The following is a 16,309-nucleotide window of genomic DNA, read 5'->3' on the forward strand; positions in this document are numbered from 1 at the left end:
CCTATCATGAGTTCTATGAAATTTAAAGAACAAGGACACTAACATCCAGTAACCAGTAATCTCCAGTAATCTCTAAATATACATTTGTATTGATTACTTTGCTAGGAATACTACCTGCAGCAGAGACCACTGAAAGTTAGGTTCGCGAGGCAAGATATTAGCAGCAAACGTTAGCTTTGTTATTAACTTATCTTGCGAAGACCAAGCAGACACCACCAAAGCACCCAGCGAATAAGTTATTCCCTGGGTTTATCGCTTGCTATTTAGACATGGTTTCTGTTCAAGAAAAGACGGTTAGCTAACAAGAAAATAAACACAAAATGTTGCGTCTTTACGACCAGCAGCTATTTGGGGGAAATAACGAGCTAGCTAACCGGTCCGTGTCACCACTATCGGTTCAAATGAGAGGTCGATATATTTTCTTGACATCCACCATCGTGTTTTGTCCAGTACGGACATAATCAAATTTATTCATAAAGCCCTTCTTACATCAGCTGATGTCACAAAGTGCTGTACAGAAACCCAGCCTAAAACCCCAAACAGCAAGCAATGCAGTGGTAGAAGCATTTCACCCATACATGTGCCCGGACCGAGTAAAGGGTTACACGTTTGCTTTGGTCCCTCTTAAATTTAGAGTTCTACCATAAACTCTCCATATTATTTGTAAACATACACTACAGGAAGAATTTTAATGCAATTCTTCGACATACTTCTACAAATACTATTTCAAATTAAAATACTGGGTATTGCGAAGGATGCCCCTCCATAAAACAAATATTATTTCAATTCAAAACAAGTACAGCACACATATACACACACAAAACTGGACCACCATTAATTGAGATGTTTGTTTATTAGTAGATTATAAACATTAAGAAAATACACTTTCTTACCATCGCCTCTCTCTGAACAACCATTTCAAATATATTTAATTGGGAAAATAGATAAATTGATTTTATTACTATAACACAGTGGGGGCTTTAAGGGACAAAATAAGTCCAAAGGACAATGATTAAACAACAGGAAACCATACACATACACCTTCTCACACACTTACAACAATATACATAGACACAGACACATGCATAGCTTTATGCATAAACACAGGATAATAAAAACACATATCACAGAGTACACTCTGGTATATCCCATTTTAAATATGTAAACACTAAGTGTGCTAAAGGGTACAGCATATGTGTATCATGATGGTCACTAGAACATTTTGCCACAGAAACACTTCCACTATTAGCTCTAACAGAGCTGAGTAAAAATAACCTGATACAAGGGAGAACAAGCTTTGATAGAGTGGGAGACAGTGATTTAGAGAAGTCATTAAGAGAGTGAGACTTGCAATGTGAAAAACTGGATGTGTGTGTCCTGCAAAATGGGTGGAAACTAAGATGTCCTTTGTGTCTTGTACAGTGATTCTCAGGGGTACTATATTAAGGGGGTGGATTATACAGTAGGGGGCAGAGTGGAGTGCCATTTTAAGGATGGGACTGATAACAGAGAGATTTCGTGCCAAAATGTTCAAGGAAAAGCAATCAATCGCATTTGGTGACAAGTCACTTAGTTAACCCCAGACTGCAGTTAAAGTAATACTGAACAATCGAAACATAACAATCCCTTATTATTTCGTACTAATAAATACCTACCAGTGGAAACACCATTCCCTTTCACAGAGCCATAACCAAGTTAGTCAAGGCTTAGTATGTTGAAGCAACGTGTTACAGCTTGTTGTTACTTGGTACAGCCTTGTTATTACAGTGCTGTTACGTTCCATCTACAGCACAAGCAGCAGAGCAGAGTAGGAGCGGCCTTGTTGGGAAGAATTTAGGGCATGTCATAGGTTAGCCATGCCTAGAGAGGAGGTTACTATAGATAAAGTGTAGGGCAGAAAGCAAGGTAACAAGTAGTGCTCAGTCAGACAATCACAGCCATAGATATTAAGTGAGGTTCACCACATAGCAGCATTGCCATTGCAATAAATTGTGAGTTTTAAAAGTAACCTCAAAGCCTAGAATGTCTTGCTGAGAGAGGGCTTGTTTTCCAGACACAGATTAAGCATAGTCAATGGAGATTCTCAACTGAGCATGCTTTTTAGTTTAGAGAACTAGGCTTAATCTGTGTTCAGGAAACCGTCCCACAATGTTTTGTTATCAGCGTATTAGCTCATTTGTCTTTTCATTTCATTGAACATACTGTGAGGCCATGCCATGTGATGAGGAATAAGAATGAGTGATAAAGTGGTCTACAGCAGTGGTTCTCAATCTTGGTCCGGGGAACCAAAAGAGTGCATATTTCAGTTTTTGCCTTAGTACTACACACCTGATTCAAATCATCAAACCTTGATGATGAGCTGATCATTTGAATCAGCTGTGTAGTACTAAGGCAAAATCTAAAAAGTGCACCCCTTTGGGTCCCCGGACCAAGATTGAGAACCACTGTTCTACAGAATACAGTACACTAGTACCAGGGTTACAAGGCCCTACATAAAACACTGTAGACTGGCCCCTCCGTACAAGGGATTACATCATAAGGGCTTTAGCCCTTATGATGGATGGTTCAAGTCAATTGTAACAGTATGTTATCTCAGAAACTAAGTAGCGGTCTACAGTCCTTTCTTAATCCTAGGAAGTTCCTCAGCACCATCCCTCAGTATCAAGGAGCAGACTACTGGATGAGTGCACATCACCACTGTCATATTCAGTCCTCCTAGCTCTCGCTGATCTGAGGGAATTCCTTGTACATCTCCTGCACTATTAGCTTATCCATCTGTTTAGCTGTGGCCCCGCCCTCGTCCGCTCCAGAGTTATCCTCCTCTCTCAGAATCCTTTGCAGTGCGCCCTGCAGGTCGGAGAGGCGGTGCAGGTGCTCCAGGTAGTCTGTGGAGCGTATGATGGAGTGCATGAGGGAGAGGTACTCCATCCTCAACTGGGGGGGAATAAGAGAGAGAGCGAGAATGTGAACCCATTAGCAAGCACAATCATTATACAGTTCACATTCACTTTCCTTTTGAGGATGCATTTATCAGGCTAAACATAAGACTCAGCCATGCTTAAATCCCAGGCTGCCTGGCCAATGGGAAGTGTGGTGTGTGCGCGTGCATATCAGTCTCACCTTGTCCCCAGGTGAGAGGTCAGAGATGCATCGAACAGCGATGTCTATCATTACCATCATGTCCGTGCGGTAGAAGATGTCTGAAGAGTCTCGGCTGGCAAAGACATCCTGCAGGAACTTAAGTACTGAGTGTGGGGCAGGGGGAGTATGTTTAAAGACACACACAGGGTCATCTGGAGAGAGGAGAGAAATAACAAGTAAGAGGGTGTAGACAGAGAGAAAAGTGAAAAAAGAAGCATAGAAAGAAGAAACCGAAAACAAACGGCAAAGAACTTGGAATGGATTCACACTGTATCGTATTGAATATCGTCGATGTAAACAAAGGTGTGTGTCTCACCTCCTCTGTTTAGTAGAAGCACTATTTTCTCAGAGAAGATCTTCACGTTCTTCTTGACTACAGTCTGCATTATCACGTTGCTGCTGGGCACTGAGAGCAAGAAATAACATACACACCTTGAAACAACAACATTAGCACAAATACCACACCTCACAGGTAAAACACACAAAGAGCAAGTAATTTAAAACACTCAAAGGGGACCCAAGCGTTATTGGGTCCCCTTTGCCATAATACATAAAAGCAGTCAATAGGGAACATTCCCCTTCACCACTTTTTAACCTCATATTGATTAATTATAGGACACAGAAAACCACTGTTTTCACATTGAACTGGTATGGAGCTACAGACTATGAATATGAAGTTAAAGAGTGGTGAAGTACCCCTTTAAGAGTGGTGAAGACAACTGTTAAAATAAAAGGTGTATGGTCTGTCTAAAGCCTGTGTCCTCTCACCTATGAGGTGCAGGTTAAAGGCCAGGATGAGATTGACACAGAGGTCAGGGAGCTGCTCTGTGGGGTCAGAGGGAAGACCGTCCTCAACCACATCTAGCAGGAACTGAACAAAACTAGCGTTTAAGTGCTCTGTGGAGGGAGAGATAGACAGCGAGAGAGAGACAGATACATTTTCAGCTTTGAGTTTGAACATATTGATCGATTGTGTGATGGCAGTTTGTAAGTATTCTAAAGCAACATAGTGGTTATATTTAATATTGTTCATACCATAGTGGTGATAGGGCACCTGCTCCCCCATAGAGAATATCATAGTCAGGACCAAGGCTGTGTAGCACATCTTCTGATGTTCTGGGGAGAGATAAAACACAGACACACAAACATTCATGAAAGAGATATAGAGGGGTACAGAGATGCTAAATAAAAGAGACTGAAACAGAAAGACATGAGGAAGGAGACAGAGGTCACAAAGAGAGAGAAAAGGAGAGAGATGCTCAAGGGAAGATATTTTGTGGGCAGTGTGCACATAGCCTGAGGTGGAAACTGAGCTGCACTTCCTAACCTCCTGCCAAATGTATGACCATATTAGAGACACATATTTCCCTCAGATTACACTGACCCCCAAAGAATTCAAAAACCAAATCCAATTTTGATAAACTTCCGTATGCATTGGGTGAAATACCACAGTATGCCATCACAGCAGAAAGATTTGTGACCTGCTGCCACAAGAAAAGGGCAACCAGTGAAGAACAAACACCATCGTAAATACAACCTATATTTATGTTTATTTATTTTCCCTTTTGTACTTTAACTATTTGCACATCATTACAACACTGTATATAGACATAATATGACATTTGAAATGTCTTTATTCTTTTGGAAGTTGTGCGTGTAATGTTGATTGTTAATTTTTTATCGTTTATTTCACTTTTGTTTATTCTCTATTTAACTTTCTTTGGAAATGTAAACATGTTTCCCATGCCAATGAAGGCCCTTAAATTGAAATTGAATTGAGAGAGAAAGAGAGAGAGAGAAAAAGAAGTGATAGAGGAGGCCTTCTCACCCTGTGTGTCTGTCTGCAGGTCTCTGGCCAGCTCCATGGGCAGGATGGAGTTGAGGAGGGTGGAGATAAGGGCAGAATCCAGGCTGCACATCGCCCCAAACACCTTGAGCAACAGCAGGCGTAGAGACACTCGGTGTTCCTGCACAGTGACACATGAAGTAACACTGTTACTATGCAACTATGCATTTACAACATGCCGGTGAAACATCACTCATCTATGATAATTAAGTTGATTCATACCACAAACAACACGTTTAAAAATAATGCAATGATAAAATATTGTTTACATTGTGGATCTCTTGGGTGGGAAACAGGATGACAGGGTAACATAGGGTCTGGTAGTGAGTGACATGTAGAATATCTTACCATCTGGTAATAGGTCACTAGTGACAGCACTGGCTCTGAGTGGTTGGCCCTGCACATCTTCTTACACACCTCTGGATCTGCATCCGTCTGGGGACACAAACACCATCTTCCTTAGATTCAACAGTTACCAAAGGTCTCAGTGGTAATACTATCACATCTATCGAGGAATCACTTTGTCCAGGGTCGTATTCATTAGTGCACACCATAGCAAAACATTTTGCAACGGAAAACAAAGACAAGCGTTTCTTATTGGACACATTCAGGCAGTCCCTCCCAATTTCACTCCGTTGTCTTCCGTTTGGCGTCTACTGAATTCAACCCAGGTGTCAGTCCTGAGTCAACTTTCCCTGAGTGCACATATCTCACCAGTATCTTCAGCAGCTCCTCCAGGTAACATGCAATGAGAGAGTGGTCTTCGTGAAGGGCCCAGCTGCGCTGCTGAGAGTCGTCAAAGTGACGGGCAAGGTCGCCTAAGATGACCTCCAGGCGCTGTTCATCGTGACACACTTGTCCCTGTGGCAACGCCGAACTCTGATCCTACAGGGAGAAGTCTGGGTTGATATGTGCACATGGAATCGGTTCGACCTGACGAAGATCCACATCGGATCGAAACATTGTCACTGTTATAATTGGTATAAAGAGCATTTTAATTAGCAGACTTTCCTGTTATGTACAAGTATAATGTGCACGTATAACAGCTTAACTTCTAAAGGTTGAGGTTATACCATGAAATACTGTGTATTGGAGCAAGTAAGTTGACATTCTGCAACTAAACGATTATGTAACTGACCTTGCTCTCTACCAATGAGAGGAGGACATTCTCTAAGGCAGATGAGGCTTGAGGTAAGGTAGTTTGCAGGTGACCCACGACCACACCCACCGCTACCCGAGACAGATCGTAACTCAGGCCCGTGTTCCTCCTCACCAGCTCGATAAGCTCCGCCCCGGTTGTCCGGGGCACAGGCTCTGAGTGAGTGGGGCTGCCAGGGGGGCTTTCAGCGACAGAGGGCGGGGCAAGAGGCCAGTCGGTTTCTGATTGGTCCTCAGTGCTGGGCTGTGGTGGGTGAGTGGGCTGAGGTTGGGGTGCGGGGCCCTTCTTTGAGGGATCTGGCTGGGGAGAGGGGTCAGAGGGAGGTAGGTCGTCTGGAGGAGGGGGTGGGGGCTTCACACGGCTTGGCACTGGGGGCGGGGTGCTGGCAACGCTTGGAAGGCTGACATCAGAGGACACCACAGAGTGGGAGGAACCAGAGTCCAGGGAGACAGAGCTGACAGAGGGGGACAGGCCAGTCCCTGCAGCAGGGGCGGGGCCAGTAGGAGGAGGAATGGATGACTCTGCTGAGACAGCGAGAATGAGGAAGAATAAGGAGGAGCGAGAGAGAATAGAGTAGAAGTTACAGTAGATGACATGAGTAGTGTGTGTGTGTGTGTGTCTGTGAGTGGAAAGAAGATGTGTGTGGAGAGAAGATGAGTAGCTGTGTCTCCATGGTGACGATGAGACAGTCACCTGGGTGTCGGCTGGCTCTTAGTTTCTCAGGAGGAGGCGGAGTTATGGGTGCTGCACGACGGGGCTGAGGAGGCACCTGCAAGACATAACAGTAAATCAGAGTAAGTATCAGGATATCAGTTATATGTCTCAGCCTCCTCAAAAAAAAATGGACTATCATGAAATGGACTATCATGCATTCTTCTTTTGGTGTGAATGAATGCAAGTCTCTATCCAAGACCTGGTAAAGCCCCTGCACATTGTCGGTACTCTCTGACATTGTGCGGCTGATCCCATTGGGTGGTTGAGGGGTGTGGCTGAGGGACAGTTCGCTGGTAGAGGAGGACAGGCCCTGCTTAGGACTGGATGGAGTTGGACTTCGCCTTGACAGGGTCTCCTTCCTGTGATGGATCAACTTCCTGTTCCAGACGCAAAGAGAGAGTCAATGGCTATGTCTGAAATGTAATGTATTCCTAATAAAGTAGTGCACAAGCCTATGTAATGAATACATACGGGGTCATTTCAGATGCAGCCTATGAAGATAACTGATCAGAGAGAAACAATGCAGGTTTATTTGTATTTATTGTCACATAGGTGCTGTGAAATGTGTGAAATATGTTGTTTTACAGGGTCAGCCATAGTATTACGGCACCCCTGGAGCAAATTAGGGTTACGCGACTTGCTCAAGGGCACATCGGCACATTTTTCACCTTGTCGGCTCCGGTATTCAAACCAGCAACCTTTCGCTCTAACCTATAGGCTACTTGCCACCCTATGATGATGAGGAATCAGCACCAATCAGGGAACTGTAGCGTGAGGATTCTACACATCTGTGTGTGTGTTAATGTTGCACTCACTGTAGCATGTCTCGCTGCTCCAGGTTGTATTTGCCCCCGTTCTTCATGGCCAAGTTATGGATCCCTTCGATGGCCCGGTCGATAGACTGTAAAACCTCATCCTGCTCTGGAGCCTGGGGCACAGAGAAAAGGAGAGCAGAGAGAGAAAGAGGAGAGAGAAGGGCAGAGAGAGAGAGAGTTAAATATTCAACATCAGCATTAATTATTACGAAACAAGTCAACAAAATTTGTCTAGAGGGCAAAATGGGACTCCAGTCAGAAAAAACTAGGACAGCACAGTTATCTAACCCAAAATCAAACCCTCTGAACAGTAACACACCAACCAATACAGACAAAAACCTAGCCTGACCTCACCTACAAGGCCCAGGCAGGGACACAGTCAGACAGAAAATCCTGCTGTACAGTCAGAGATAGCCTGGAATCCACAATGACTGAATATCCAGAGCGTGGTTTCACTTCACCAAGTCAGCAAAACACACTCATGCAGTTCACACTGTGAACTCATTGACTAAAATAAGAATGCATTGGAGCATCCAGCTGTGTAGCTGTATGGAATATGGGATGCTGGCATTAATCTGAAAGGCCTGAGATGTCACAAACTATGCATAGCTCTTCTAACTGAACTCTCCCCATAGAAAGCGTGAAACATTAGATTACAGTTTTTATTGGTGTTGTGTGATTAAAAGCAATGTATCCTATGTGCGTATTGTATTTTCTCTAATCTCATCATCAGTCACGAGATTTTAGACGCGACACAAATAACAGATGCGTCGACACATTTTTCATGCATTTTGGCTTATGTCCCAACTACCCCTGCGGTACAGACCCAGCTGGCATTGCGAATTTGGCATGACTCTCTGAGCCGCTCTCTTTAGACCATTTGGGTTTATTCTGAAAAAATATTTTAATTTGCATGTAAACGTCCACATATAAGTGTCGTGATGAATATGTAAAATACGTTTAATATGCAGCTAAAAGCCTATAGAAACAAATGAGCAAAAGACAGGCAATGCAGCAGAGCATGTCTCCAGTTCACGTAGGACTGTCACGTGAAAGAAAGTCACAAAAGTAGCTGAAGACAGGTCTATTGGAATGCAACGCAGCAATTGAACCTCTCCCGATCGTTCAATTCTTTGACTGACTGGTCCACTCTCTTTTATCATGCTAACAAGCTAGCATGGAATACTTGTCAAAATCCACGTTCCACTTTCACTAATCAAGAAAGTTAAGAAACCATGGTTAAACATACCTGAATCCTTTCGATGTAAGACGCGGGAACGTAGCCTGTCTCGCCCGAACTGCAGCGTGAGCCGAGCCACCAGTGTTTGTTGCTGCGTTCCAGGATCAGAAAGCTCTCGCCGGACCCGAAGTGGAGCGAGTTGGGCTCCGCAGATCGGAAGGCATACAGAGACCGATACATAGCTATTTCTTCTGCTTTAAATCCCTTGTAATTCCTCAAAAACACATATATGACTGTTTCAGCAAACACACAATTAGCTAATTATTACATGTACTCAGTCGAAGATCATTTGTAATGTATATTTACGACATGGGCGAATGATTCTCCTGCTTTCTATTTACAATGTACTACAACTTGCGACTCTCGCTTGTCCGACAGTAGAGGGCACGCCCCTTTGGTATTCAGGCAAAATAATCAATGACAGAGCTGACGGAGGAGGCTTGTTGTTGTCCAATCTTTATACTTGCATTTTTGTTTGCAATATAAATCCAATATATATAGACAACTGTTAATGCAAGCTTGCTTCACAGGTGTATCAGATATAGGGCCATAATTATGTCCGTATTGGAAACTATTGCCAGATTAATGTAAATATATACTTTTTTAAATGTGTTTACTATGTATTGGGGGTTTGTGGTATATGACCAATATACCACAGCTAAGAGACAATTTATGCTTGATCCGAAAATGGTCGGATGGTGTGATGCACCCAGAGGCATGCAGAGGCCAGAGGTCCTTACCTTGAGCTCCATACCACATTGCTGTGCGCCATTAAATTGTGTAACAATGTTATTATTATTATTTTTTCACCTTTATTTAACCAGGTAGGCTAGTTGAGAACAAGTTCTCATTTGCAACTGCGACCTGGCCAAGATAAAGCATAGCAATTTGACACGTACAACAACACAGAGTTACACAGGGGAATTAACAAAACATACAGTCAATAATAGAGTAGAAAAAAAAGAAAAAAAAAGTCTATATACAGTGAGTGCAAATGAGGTAAGATAAGGGAGTTAAGGCAATAAATAGGCCATGGTGGCGAAGTAATTACAATTTAGCAATTAAACACTGGAATGGTAGATGTGCAGAAGATGACTGTGCAAGTAGAGATACTAGGGTGCAAAGGAGCAAGATAAATAAATAAATACAGTATGGGGATGGGGTAGTTGGATGGGCTGTTTACAGATGGGCTATGTACAGGTGCTGTGATCTGTGAGCTGCTCTGACAGCTGGTGCTTAAAGCTAGTGAGGGAGATATGAGTCTCCAGCTTCAGTGATTTTTGCAGTTCGTTCCAGTCATTGGCAGCAGAGAACTGGAAGGAAAAGTGACCAAAGGAGGAATTGGCTTTGGGGGTGACCAGTGAGATATACCTGCTGGAGCGCGTGCTATGAGTGGGTGCTGCTATGGTGACCAGTGAGCTGAGACAAGGCGGGGCCTTAGCTAGCAGAGACTTGTAGATAACCTGTAGCCAGTGGGTTTGGTGACGAGTATGAAGCGAGGGTCAACCAACGAGAGCGTACAGGACACCTAGGTATTTGTAGTTGTCCACGTATTCTAAGTCAGAGCCGTCCAGAGTAGTGATGCTGGACGGGCGGGCAGGTGCAGGCAGTGACCGATTGAAAAGCATGCTTTTAGTTTTACTTGCATTTAAGAGCAGTTGGAGGCCATGGAAGGAGAGTTGTATGGCATTGATGCTCGTCTGGAGGTTAGTTAACACAGTGTCCAAAGAGGGGCCAGAAGTATACAGAATGGTGTCGTCTGCGTAGAGGTGGATCAGAGAATCACCAGCAGCAAGAGTGACATCATTGATGTATATAGAGAAGAGAGTCAGCCCGAGAATTGAATCCTGTGGCACCCCCATAGAGACTGCCAGAGGTCAGGACAACAGGCCCTCCGATTTGACACACTGAACTCTATCAGAGAAGTAGTTGGTAAACCAGGCGAAGCAATCATTAGAGAAACCAAGGCTGTCGAGTCTGCCAATAACAATGTGGTGATTGACAGAGTTGAAAGCCTTGGCCAGGTCGATGATTACAGCTGCACAGTAATGTCTCTTATCGATGGCAGTTAAGATATCGTTTAGGACCTTGAGCGTGGCTGAGGTGCACCCATGACCAGCTCTGAAACCAGATTGCATAGCGGAGAAGGTACGGTGGGATTCAAAATGGTCGATAATCTGTTTGTTAACTTGGCTTTCGAAGACCTTAGAAAGACAGGGTGGGATAGATATAGGCCTGTAATAGTTTGGGTCTAGAGTGTCACCCCCAGCTTTCCAATCTTTGGGAATCCCAGATGATTCGAAAGAGAGGTTGAACAGGCTAGTAATAGGGGTTGCAACAATTTCGGCAGATCATTTTAGAAAGAGAGGGTCCAGATTGTCTAGCCCGGCTGATTTGTAGGGGTCCAGATTTTGCCGCTCTTTCAGAACATCAGCTATCTGGATTTGGGTGAAGGAGAAATGGTGGGGGCTTTGGCGGGTTGCTGTTGAGGGTGCCTGGCAGTTGACCGGGGTAGGGGTAGCCAGGTGGAAAGCATGGCCAGCCGTAGAGAAATGCTTATTGAAATTCTCAATTACAGTGGATTTATCGGTGGTAACAGCCTCAGAGCAGTGGGCAGCTGGGAGGAGGTGCTCTTATTCTCCATGGACTTTACAGTGTCCCAGAACTTTTTGAGTTTGTACTACAGGATTTCTGTTTGAAAAAGCTAGCCTTAGCTTTCCTAACTGTCTGTGGAGGGCTTCATACAGCTCCACATTGACATGATTGGTTGAAAGTAGGTATTTGTATTTATTATTTGTCCCCATTGCCTTGGCAGCAGCTACTCTTCATGGGGTCCAGCAAAATTAAGGCAGTTTTAACTATTTTAAAAACACTACAATAAATTCACAGATTTCACAACACACTATGTGCCCTCAGGTCCCTACTCCACCACCACCACATCCATGTGTATGTGTGTATACTGCGTATGTTATCGTGTGTATGCATGTGTCTGTGCCTATATTTGTGTTGCTTCACAGTCCATGCTGTGAGGTGAGGACAGGATGTCCTGTATAAACAGAAACAGCTCTGTGCTCCTCTGGGAAACGCAAGAAGTATGAATCCCCTGACTTCTGCAGAGGTCATATCACTGTAAATGCTGCATGGCTAATGCAGAAGCCGGGTTGACCATGTAGAGCCTTTTAGGGCTGTATGCAGGCACTCCGCGTTGTGTGGTGCTTAAGAACTTCCTTAATGGTATATTAGCAATATACCACACCTCCTCCGGCCTAACTGCTTCATTTTACCACTTGCAAATTATCATCCCCCCAAATTCTGCTTTAACCACGTTTCCATCCACAGATTGATGCCAGTAAAAGTTATACTGTTTTAAAAAATCAGGACAGCTTTGATAAAAACAGGAAGTTTCGGTACAATTGTATAAATGTCAAAAGATAATTAGTTCATTGGACATGGTGAGATATTTTTGTGTCGGTAAAATGTATTATGCGAGAAATGGCGGTGGATATGACTTTATGCGCAAATATTGATATAATAACCATAATATCGAAGCAAATTTGGGAGTCACGCGATCCGGTGTGGTCCACCCACTAGGACTCGGGAAATTTACGCAGTTTATGAGGGAACAGACTAAGTAAATTATGATGAGTTTCACAAGGTCTTGAAAATGCACGCAATGAGCTTAATACTCCTTTCCAATATATCGAGGGTCTTCTTCTGGTGACATGATGATCGATGCTTTACTGCCGTTTGACAAATACAAATATTATTGTTTTTATCCATAATAAGGTCAACATATAGAGTAGAATATTCTAACCGCAATGTATCTGCGAGCTGTTGGCTTGAGCGCAAATCAAAACCAGAGTCAGCGCATTTGCTTACATTACATTTTGTGTGCACTACCACGCACTGTTTTTTCTCTGCAATAAGTCCGTTTGGTGGAAACACACCGCTGGAGGGAAAATGCACATATTTTCTTTATGCGGATTTGAGAACATTTACATGAAAATCTGTCGCCAATTGGATGGAAACCTATCTTTTGATATAATTAATCACTGATTGCTACAATCTATTTACATAAGATCATGTCCGTAATAAAATAACCGGAAGTACTCAAACGGAAGTATCACACTTTGTGCTACACAAAATTAGTTCCCATCGACATTAGGTAAGTAACTGTCAACAACATGTCTGTCGCGATGTATGCGAGACTGTATCTCCAGAGATTTTCACACCCCCTGCGTTCACAAGGTAAAGCACTGACTATTCAGAAAATACACTAAGGTTTAGTGCTAACTAACGTTAGCTGCACAACTTGACATCTCTGCCCCCTGGAAGCAAGCTAGTTAGCAAAAATGCTAGTTTCAAACTGTCTTGCTACTTGAGACATTTCAGCCAAACAAGGCTATTGCCAATGCCAGATCTATTGTTATTACTTCTTGCTACATGTGAGATCCCCATTTAATATAATCTGTCCAAAATTCAAAGTGAATCCTAATATCAAAGTTTGCCACGTCTTTATTATTATGAGAACTTGTTTTCAACTGGTTCTCAATTTAACTTGTTCTCAACTGGTCTACCTGGTTAAATAAAGGTGAAATTAAAAGATATATATATGAACCTTTATTTTGACAGAGTCATGCTGAGACCAACTTTTTACAGTTGAGCCCTGTATACAGGTCTGATGTCCCTATCCCACATCAGCCTATCATCCTAGCCGGAGTAGATTCCAACCCTATGCTTGCTTACAGCTGCACTGGGGACGGACTAGCCCAAGGTGTACTCTTAAGCAGTCTATCATTATTCCTTGAGGTCAAAGGACCTTATATGTTATTTTCACAAGTAGACTTGCTCTGGCGGCCAAAACAGCCAATTCTCCATCTAAATGTGAATCGATTCTGAATTGCGATATGGTTCTAGAAACATAAAGCCCTTTACTTTCATATCACATCAAAATAATTTCACAAATGCAAAATATACACTTAGATTTTTACATTTAAATCATTTAGCAGACGCTCTTATCCAGAGCGACATACAGTAGTGAGTGGATACATTTCCATACTTTTTCAGTACTGGTCCCCATGTTGTGTTCGACCTTTGCTCTAATCCTCACCAGAAGTCAACCTTTATGACTGTTCTATTTAAAAAAAATCTTTCTTCAGCTTTAGTTTACCTGCTTCCTGTAATACTGTTGAGTGCTGTGTGAGAGAGAGATGAGTAGTGATGAGTTGAATATGAGATTTAACAGTGTATTTATTATGTTGAATGTCCTTTTAGCTTTCCATATGTCGCCCCCTGCAGGTTGGCAGCTATAAAGATATCAGTGTCGAGGGCATGGTCCTTCTTCACGTGCTGGAACCTCGAATTGGTGCGACACAGTACTAGTCAAAAGTTTGGACACCTACTCATTCCAGGGTTTTTCTCTGCCACAGCATTCTGCAGCGATATGCCATCCCATCTGGTTTGCGCTTAGTGGGGCTATCATTTATTTTTCACCAGGACAATGACCCAAAACACACCTCCAGGTTGTGTAAGGGCTATTTGATCAAGAAGGAGAGTGATGGAGTGCTGCATCAGATGACCTGACCTCCACAATCACCTGACCTCAACCCAATTGAGATGGTTTGGGATGAGTTGGACCTCAGTGAAGGAAAAGCAGCCAACAAGTGCTCAGCATATGTGGGAACTCCTTCAACACTGTTGGAAAAGCATTCCAGGTGAAGCTGGTTAAGAGAATGCTAAGAGTATGCAAAGCTGTCATCAAGGCAAAGGGTGGCTACCTTGAAGAATCTCAAATATATTTAGATTTGTTTAACACATTTTTTGGTTACTACATGATTCCATATGTGTTATTTTATTGTTTTTTTGTCTTCACTATTATTCCACAATGTTGAAAATAGTACAAATAAAGAAAAACCCTTGAATGAGTAGGTGTCCAAACTTCTGACTGGTACTGTAATTGAATTATACTTCAGTCAAGATGACACAAATTATGATAGACAAAAAATGTGATACTCAAATGTATAAATACACAACCTCATGTACTTCTGTCTTTGCATCTTGCATTTTCCTGGCATATACCGACAAAATAAACACAGTGAATTATAGGTCATTTGTTATAAATAGTTGAAAGTTCATACTTCAAATGTTTTTGTGAATTCCACTTCAGAGTTATGGCTATAGTGTATGTCTGTATGGTCATGATTTGTCTCATGAATGATATGTGTCCACAGAGGTCCTGGATACAGGGGGTCAGATTTGATTGATCCCAAAATCCTGGCCCTTCTCCGGAGCAAAGGCATCACTGTGGAGGTGCAGGACACAGTAGGGACACCTGACATCAACTGACATCTGTCTACAGTATTAGGGATGTGTGGTTGTGCAATATATTTCAGTACATGAGCATTTATAGACATGTTTACCCAAGCCTGGTTTAGAATATCCTCTTAAGAGATTTCTCTCACAGTAAGTTACTGTGTGCCACCACAGCTCCATCCATACACAGACATGGGCAGCCCCTGCCTATAGAATGTGTAGGGCAGCTATGATTTGCATTTTTCTTCTCTCTGACACTCATCCCTTCTCCTTCCTCAGCCAAACGCTTGTGCAACTTCCTGAGCAGTGAAAGGTGAGTGGTGGCGGCTGGTCTGATTCTTCCTCCAATCAGCACAGAGCTAGAGTAGTCTAGCAACAACAACATGAGGTATTTTTGGAAAAGAGGGATTTGATGGAAAAGAGGATGTTTGTTCACCACTCTAGGATGCATGATCTGGGTCAATTTGTCCTTATTCAGTATGCTGAATAAGGACAGATTCAGATGCTGTATGTTTTTTGCAATTGCACTCCTTGCTCGAAGGTTGTATCATGGTTTTATGTGAACAGGGTGAGACATTTCTAGAAGTTTGTGTGTGTACGGGAAGATGAAAATGAAAAAGAGAAGTGGAGTGTGTTGGCAATTATGTATTTCTGAGCATTGGAGGATATGATTTGGAGGGGGTGTTTTAGTGGTTTTTATCTGTATCATTGTAAATACATGTGGCATGTTACCATTGAAGCAATAAACAATATCTACAACAGTTTTTTTGTATCTATTTAATTGCATGTGTTGAAGATAATGAGTAATGCTGACATGTTCACGTCATTGAGCACCGTTTGCTGATTATCAGGAGAAATGTACTAAATGGAACAGAAAGACATTGATTCATATCAATAATTCAGTGAGTGAGAGCATATGGGATATACCCAAGGTGATTGTCCTTCATTTGGATTAACCTCTTTAATGTCATTGTCTATCTTCTACCCTTACCTCTCCGAACCACCCATTTCTCTATCTGTCTCACAATACAACGCAATTCCACTGGCTTTGTTCTTCTCAGAGATGATTAGTTGATACACGT

The 16,309-nt window shown here is 42.7% G+C and overlaps 1 protein-coding gene and 1 long non-coding RNA gene across 3 annotated transcripts; one reads left to right on the top strand and one right to left on the bottom strand.

Annotated features, from left to right (window-relative positions):
- Positions 1 to 834: 834 nt before the first annotated feature.
- Positions 835 to 9,337, bottom strand: LOC109891333 (NCK-interacting protein with SH3 domain). 2 transcript variants are annotated; one of them, XM_020483794.2, is made up of 13 exons: positions 8,925 to 9,337; positions 7,676 to 7,788; positions 7,060 to 7,237; positions 6,840 to 6,915; positions 6,126 to 6,667; positions 5,702 to 5,872; positions 5,336 to 5,422; positions 4,970 to 5,108; positions 4,177 to 4,257; positions 3,910 to 4,038; positions 3,458 to 3,547; positions 3,121 to 3,293; positions 835 to 2,934 (listed from the first exon to the last, which is right to left on the bottom strand). In XM_020483794.2, the coding sequence occupies exons 1-13, from the start codon at positions 9,093 to 9,095 to the stop codon at positions 2,716 to 2,718; spliced, it is 2,169 nt and encodes a 722-aa protein (XP_020339383.1). In that variant the 5' UTR covers positions 9,096 to 9,337; the 3' UTR covers positions 835 to 2,715. The 2 variants fall into 2 exon arrangements, with proteins under 2 accessions (XP_020339383.1, XP_020339382.1); XM_020483793.2 differs by having other exon boundaries at positions 6,126 to 6,670.
- Positions 9,338 to 13,054: 3,717 nt separating this feature from the next.
- LOC109890276 (uncharacterized) lies at positions 13,055 to 15,988 on the top strand. Its single transcript, XR_002255393.2, has 2 exons — positions 13,055 to 13,163; positions 14,214 to 15,988. It is a non-coding gene; the product is annotated as an uncharacterized LOC109890276 (long non-coding RNA).
- Positions 15,989 to 16,309: the final 321 nt, after the last annotated feature.

The sequence above is a fragment of the Oncorhynchus kisutch genome, linkage group LG5, assembly GCF_002021735.2.
Source record: "Oncorhynchus kisutch isolate 150728-3 linkage group LG5, Okis_V2, whole genome shotgun sequence".
Lineage (NCBI taxonomy): Eukaryota > Metazoa > Chordata > Actinopteri > Salmoniformes > Salmonidae > Oncorhynchus > Oncorhynchus kisutch.

Coding starts and splice junctions, on each gene's coding strand:
- LOC109891333 (XM_020483793.2), bottom strand. CDS start 9,095: ATGTATCGGTCTCTGTATGCCTTCCGATCTGCGGAGCCCAACTCGCTC. Junction 6,671..6,839: donor AAGAGCCAGCCGACACCCAG/GTGACTGTCTCA, acceptor TCGCTGTCTCAG/CAGAGTCATCCATTCCTCCT. Junction 5,109..5,335: donor TAGTGACCTATTACCAGATG/GTAAGATATTCT, acceptor GTCACTGTGCAG/GAACACCGAGTGTCTCTACG.